Below are 7,010 nucleotides of genomic sequence, written 5' to 3' on the forward strand. Positions count from 1 at the left end.
AATATATTTCCCCTTAGAGTCTACCAGGGGTCCTCAAACTTTTTAAACAGGGGGCCAGTTCACTGTCCCTCAGACCATTGGAGGGCCGGACTATAGTTTAAAAAAAAAAAAACTATGAACAAATTCCTATGCGCACTGTGGGCCCGGGACGAGTCGGCTGCTAAGCAGGACAGGCAGCGGCACCTGGTGGGCCGGATAAATGTCCTCGGTGGGCCGCATGTGGCCTGAGGGCCGTAGTTTGAGGACGCCTGGCTTAGACCATAAACTCCATGAGGGCAGGGACTATGTCTGTCTCATTCAGGTTGTAGCAACATTTCTGGCAGTAAATGACCAGTAAATATCTATTGAAAGGATAGATGGGGCTGTTCCAAGGAAGGAGGGAATGAATAGATGAGTGGGTGTGAGTGAATGAATGAATGAATGAAAGTGAGAATGAATGTAAGGTGGTACCGCCACCCATTAAAAACTGGGGGACTAAGTTCCACTCATTGGAGTTGGCCCACAATTTGCCAACTGGATTCTAAGGCTGGAGAGAGTTAATGGTGCTGAGTTCCTGCTGTGCCCTAAGCAGTCAGAGAGGACTTCATGGAGGAAGAGTGGGGAAGTTTCCAGCTCCTGTGGAGTGGACCTGCACACGCAAAGGGAACTCACTCGGGAGGGCATGTGGAAATCCTGTGGTTATCTGAGGAGACAGAGTCCCTGTTTGCAGGTCATTTAGGAAATCAGAGTCTTTCGGGGGGTGATCAGAAGTGGTTGGATTGAGTCTGAACTTCACCTATCGCAACAATGGGCTGGGCTGCTTGACTGGTATGGATACCAGTCCATACCAGGCGACCACCGGATGAATGGGACAGCTTTCTCCTTCTGGGGCCTGCTGGCAGGGACCTGACCTGACACCTCACAGAGGCCCCTATCATCTGATTCTGCCTGATCTTAAATAAACACCAGCTGCCTCTCACTTCGGCTTTTTATTTTTAGGTTAACACCGATATATGTGACGTGGGCCGGTTGTCAAGAGCCCAGCTGCCATAAAGAAATTTCATACTTTCTCAAGATTTCCAGTATGTCCTTGCTAGACAAGTATGCAAACCAGTTGGGCCAGGGCCAGGCCCCCAGGCCAGAGGCTCAGAGACTGAAGTCAAATAAAGAAGGGTGGATGTGAAACTTAGTTATCGCTTGGTACATTTCTGATGAATGAGATAGCAAATTAATGAATCATTGCACATGAGTAAATAAAGGGGTGAGTGGTCAGTAGATCATGGAGGTGGGAGTAGAGGCAAGGAAGGCTTTATGGAGATGATGCTGGAGCTGGTAAGGGGCTGTGACCCTAAGCTACAGGCTTCCTCCTGATCCCATCTCCTCCTCCCCCACATGACCAGGCTCTAGCAAGTGCTAATTTCACTTCCACATACTGTCTCACCGGGATTATTTACTGTAACTTGCAGCCACAGGGCAAGGTCCGTGTGGGCAGATCTTCCCATCCCCAGCTTGCCAAGGCCTCCCAAAAGCTCTCTGGACAGTCTGTCCAGAGTTTAACCTGGAAGAGCACAGCCATGGTGCTCTGGGGTCCGGTGCTGGGAGCCCTGCTGGTGGTCATTGTAGGGTACCTGTGCCTGCTGGGGCTACTCCGGCAGCGCAGGCCCCAGGAGCCCCCTCTGGACAAGGGCTCTGTGCCCTGGCTGGGCCATGCCATGGCTTTCCGGAAGAATATGCCTGAATTCCTGAAGCACATGCGGGCCAAGCACGGGGATGTGTTCACAGTGCAGCTTGGGGGCCAATACTTCACCTTCGTCATGGACCCCCTCTCCTTCGGCCCCATCCTCAAGGACGTGAAGAGAAAACTGGACTTCGTGGAGTATGCAGAAAAACTGGTGCTAAAGGTATTTGGATACCAGTCCATACCAGGCGACCACCGGATGATACACTCCGCCAGCACCAAGCACCTCATGGGCAACGGCTTGGAGGATCTCAACAAGACCATGCGGGACTGCCTGTCCTTGGTTATCCTGGGACCCGCGGGCCCGAGCCCGGATGCCAGCAGCTGGCATGAGGATGGCCTCTTTCACTTCTGCTACAACGTCTTGTTCAAGGCTGGCTATCTGAGCCTGTTTGGCTACACGAAGGACACGGAGCAGGACCTGCTCCAGGCGGAGGAGTTATTTACGCAGTTCCGTAAGTTTGATCGCCTGTTCCCCAGGTTTGTTTACTCCTTGCTGGGGCCCCGGGAGTGGCTGGAAGTGGGCCGGCTCCAGCGGCTCTTCCACAAGACCCTCTCTGTGAAAGAAAACCTGGAGAAGGATGGCGTAAGCAACTGGATAGCCTACATGCTTCAGTTTCTGAGGGAGCAGGGGGTAGCCCCGGCCATGCAGGACAAGTTCAACTTCATGATGCTGTGGGCCTCCCAGGGGAACACGGGGCCTACCTCTTTCTGGGCCCTCTTGTTCCTCCTGAAGCACCCAGAAGCCATGCAGGCTTTGAGAGAGGAGGCTGCCCAGGTCCTGGGGGAGGCCGGGCAGTCTTTCAACTTCGACGTCAGTGCCCTGCAACGCACCCCAGTGCTGGACAGCGTGATGGAGGAGACACTGCGGCTGGGGGCAGCACCCACCCTGCTCAGGGTGGTGCACGATGACCACGTCCTGACGATGGCCAGTGGGGAGGAGTACCGGCTCCGCAGCGGAGACATCGTGGCCCTCTTCCCTTACCTCTCAGTGCACATGGACCCTGACATCCACCCCGAGCCCACTGCCTTCAAGTACGACCGCTTCCTCAACCCCGATGGCAGCCGAAAGGTGGACTTCTACAAGGCAGGCAAAAAGATCCACCACTACACCATGCCCTGGGGCTCGGGGGTCTCCATGTGTCCCGGCAGGTTCTTGGCCCTCAGCGAGATGAAGCTCTTTGTCCTGCTCATGATCACACACTTTGACCTGGAGCTGGTGGACCCCAACACGCCTGTGCCGCCCGTGGACCCCCAGCGCTGGGGCTTTGGCACCACGCAGCCCAGCCATGACGTGCGCTTCCGATACCGCCTGCGGTCCCTTGAGTGAGCTCTGCCAAGGGGGGCGCAAGCCTGGCCAGAGGGGCTCCCTGGGGGTCTTCACCTCCTCTTGCTCCTGTGCAGCCAAGACCCCCACCAACTACTGCTCCCTGGGGTTCTGCGGCACCCCTACCTCTGTCCTGGTGGTTCTCCTTGCTCTCTTGTCTCCTTCTAGTCACCTCACAGGCTTACCATTCTCTCGCTAAAGCCCCCTCACAGTGGTTCTGCAGGCCCTGATTTCACAGGAAGGCCAGAGGAAGGGAAATGTCCGGAGGCAGCTCAGTTTCGGAGATAACACGGGCCTCCACCAGTCCTGCGGGATAGAAGCTGGTACCCACGAGGAGCTCAGCATCTCGCCAATGTGACCTGCATCCCCCCCACTTAATTTTCCCCCTCAATACTATTCCATGTCTTCTGGAATTCACATTCTAGAACCATGTTGTCCAATAGCAATACAAGGCAAGCCACAAGTGTAATTTTTAGTATCCTAGTTGACATATTTTTTTAAAATAAAAGAAGGGGTGAAGGGGTAAAAGATCAACCAAAGGACTTGTATGCATGCATCTGAGCATAACCAATGGACACAGACAGTAGGGGGGTGAGGGCATGTGCTGGGGGTTGGGAGCAGCCTGGGAGAGGTCAATGGGGGGAAAAGGAGACACATGTAATACTTTAAACAATAAAGAATTTAAATAAAAATAACAAATAAAAAAAATAAAGGAAGCAAGTAAAATTTGTTTTTATGATATACTAGAGGCTTGGTGGACAAAATTCATGCACAGGGGCGGGGGGGGGGTGTCCCTCAGCCCAGCCTGCATCCTCTCCAATATGGGACCCCTCGAGGGATGTCCGACTGCCCGTTTAGGCCCAATCCCAGTGGATCAGGCAGTCGGACATCCTCTCACAATTCAGGACTGCTGGCTCCCAACCGCTTGCCTGCCTGCCTGCCTGATTGCCCCTAACCATTTCTGCCTGCCAGCCTGATCACCCCCTAACCACTCCCCTGCCAGCCTGATTGACGCCTAACTGCTCCCCTGCCAGCCTGATTGCCCCTAACTGCCCTCCCCTGCAGGTCTGATCCCCTCCAACTGCCCTCCCCTGCAGGCCTGGTCCCCCCAACTGCCCTCCCCTGCAGGCCTGGTTGTCCCCAACTGCCCTCCTCTGCTGGCCCAGTCACCCCTAACTGCCCTCCCCTGCAGGCCTGATTGTCCCCAACTGCCCTCCCTTTCAGGCCTGGTCCCTTCCAACTGCCCTCTCCTGCTGGCCTGATCACCCACAACTGCCCTCCCCTGCTGGCCATCTTGTGGTGGCCATCTTGTGTCCACATGGGGGCGGCCATCTTGTGTGTTGGAGTGATGGTCAATTTGCATATTACCTCTTTATTATATAGGATTGTACTTACCCCCATACTAGTATATCTAAAATATTAGCATTTCAACATGTAATCAATATAAAGAATATTTCTAGATTTCTTTTTGGTATTGTCTTCCATATCTGGTAGGTACTTTTTTTTACTGGTATGTACTTTTTAAAAAATTGAATTTTGGGGGGTGACATTGGTTAATAAAATATATAGGTTTCAGGGGTACAATTCTATAAAACATCATCTGTATATTGTATTGTATGTTCAAAAATCTGGTATGCACTTTTTACCCTTCCAACACGTCTCAGTTCAAGCCAGCCCCATTCCAAGTGCTCCACAGCCACGTGTGGGTAGTGGCCACCAGACAGGGACAGCCGGTAGAGAAATGCTGCCTTCATGTAGGAGTGATTCAAGCATTTCTCTCCACGCCCAGCCTGCCAGGCCCTCTGCTCACTCTGCTGCCAGAGACCTTTTTCTAAAAGCATCTCTAATTGTCACTATTCTATTTTCTGGTTCCCCATTCCCTTCACACACCTGATATTTAAGTTTTGCCTTAGTTGGTCTCCAAATTGTCCATCCAGTGCAATTCAACGTCACCAGCTTTCCCTAGTGGAACTCTCTAGGTCTAGAAAGCACAGCTGCTTGCTTGTCCTGCCAACCCCAGTGCTGGCTACTCCTGGAAGCCTTCTTAGGTCTGGTCCCATCCCATCCTCTGGCCTCCAGCTACTGGGGCTCCCCAAGTAATGTTTGCATCACAGCACATCTGTTATGTGTCCTTGCTGTCTGTCCAGGATTTCTCCTCCTGTCCCCTCCCCACACTGGAGCCCATGGGGCTTGGTATTGTATTCCTCATCTCTGACCCCCCAATTCCCCAGATGTGGATTAAATTATAGAAACCTGACTTCCAGTCTCGGCTAATTTACTTCACGTCCTCAAATCACTTCCTTCCCTCCGTGCCCTCAGCTTTCTGGCATATGAACTAGAGACAGTCCCTGTTGCCAGGCATGCTTACCAGGGCTGGGAGAGGGGGAGGGGATGCTGCCAGAGCTGCAGCTGGCTGATGGCAGGGCCTGGCTGGGGCTGTGATCATGGGAACTAGTGTAGGGTCCTGGAGGAGGGAGGCCCCAGCAGCATGGACTCCCTGCAAGGACCGCCCAGTGGGGCTTCTCTCTGCTACTCCTCCCCCACACCCCTGACTGGCCTCTTCCTGTTGAGGTTGCCTGTCTGCCCTGAGTTTTGCCCAGACCATAGACTAACAGGAGTCTGTCCCCACCAGCTATGTGACTCTGGGTCAGGGCCTGCCTTTCTCTGGGTCTAGCTGCCCCCAAATGATGACACCTACCTGCAGCCTGACAGAGCTTTGACTGGTTAGGAGAAGATGGGACATCCCATCCTATTCCATGAGGGGCCAGCAGTATACAGAGTTAGTAGGGCGCACAGGAGAGGGAGAAGGGGGCTGAGAGGCTGGGGGCTGACCATGGGGAGCTCCCCAACAACCTGCCCACATAGCCAGGCCTGGTGCCAGCACAGGTATGGAATGTAGCAAAGTGGCAGGGCCTTCACATACCTCCTTGACCCTGCCCAGACCTGGGTGCTGCATCCTGTCTTTTCCCCCTACACCCAAAGGACCACGGGCCAGGAGCCTGGCCTGTGGACAGGCTGGGGAAGGCCTGAGGGCTCTAGTTCACTGAGTCAGGGCCAAGAGTCTCAATTGAGAGCGAACCTCATGGATCCTGTGACCTGTCTGAGGGGTTGGGACCGAGCGAAGCCTCGGTGGTCAGGTATGAAGTAAATACAAGTGTCCCATCCCACAGCCAAGGACATCCACATAACAACAGGCCTCCCACGAAGCCGTGAGTTCCCAGAATTAGAGAGCGCACTTACAGGCCAATGCCCACCGCTGGCCCCCCATGGGGACTGCTGGAGACACCCTCTCCAAGGGTCCCCCTTCCTTCTTTGCAGAGGCTTGAGGCAGTAGGAAGACTGAGACCTGTCCTGACCCAGCAGTTCTCATTTCTGCACCAGTTTTTCTCTCCCTCAGCGAAACACCCACTATGTGTATTCTCTGAGGAAAGCATATAACAAAGCCAGTCAGGAATGACGTGCCAATGGTGCAATTCCAGGCACCTAGGAAGAAAAGAGATGTTTTCCTAGGTAGTAACTGCTGTGAATGCCCTTGCCACACTTCCCAGGGTGGAGGGTGGGCAGTCCCGCTCCTGGACTGAGCCACGCCTGCCTTTCCCCCTTAGCAGGTCCCCAGGTGCTGCATCTCCAGAGCCTCTGGATTGCCAGGCTCCGGAGCCACCACCAAGGTTGCAACATTAAACAAAACAACACCAGTATTTCCCCAGCTGAACTAGAGAGCCAGGAGCAGCCTGGTGGGTGGGAGGCCTCAGGCTTCTGGGAGGGAGATGGCAGTGAAGGCCGAAGATGTTGCAATCACTCTGGCTGCTGGGTGCAGATTAGATGATGGGAGACAGTGACAATAGGACACAGAGGTCAGTTGGGCAACCACTGCAGCAGATCAGGGTGTATGATGTCCTGGAAGGAGTGAGCGGGTGCTGCTGAGGGTTGAGAACTGAGAACTGAGCTCTGGGCTGAGCAACGTGG

The 7,010-nt window shown here is 54.0% G+C and overlaps 1 protein-coding gene across 1 annotated transcript; it reads left to right on the plus strand.

Annotated features, from left to right (window-relative positions):
- The first annotated feature begins 1,524 nt into the window (after positions 1 to 1,524).
- On the plus strand, positions 1,525 to 3,727 carry CYP8B1 (cytochrome P450 family 8 subfamily B member 1). Its single transcript, XM_080673346.1, has 2 exons — positions 1,525 to 3,043; positions 3,246 to 3,727. The coding sequence occupies exons 1-2, from the start codon at positions 1,554 to 1,556 to the stop codon at positions 3,400 to 3,402; spliced, it is 1,647 nt and encodes a 548-aa protein (XP_080529472.1). The 5' UTR covers positions 1,525 to 1,553; the 3' UTR covers positions 3,403 to 3,727.
- The last annotated feature ends 3,283 nt before the right edge of the window (positions 3,728 to 7,010 follow it).

The sequence above is a fragment of the Plecotus auritus genome, assembly GCF_963455305.1.
Source record: "Plecotus auritus genome assembly, chromosome: 6".
NCBI lineage: Eukaryota > Metazoa > Chordata > Mammalia > Chiroptera > Vespertilionidae > Plecotus > Plecotus auritus.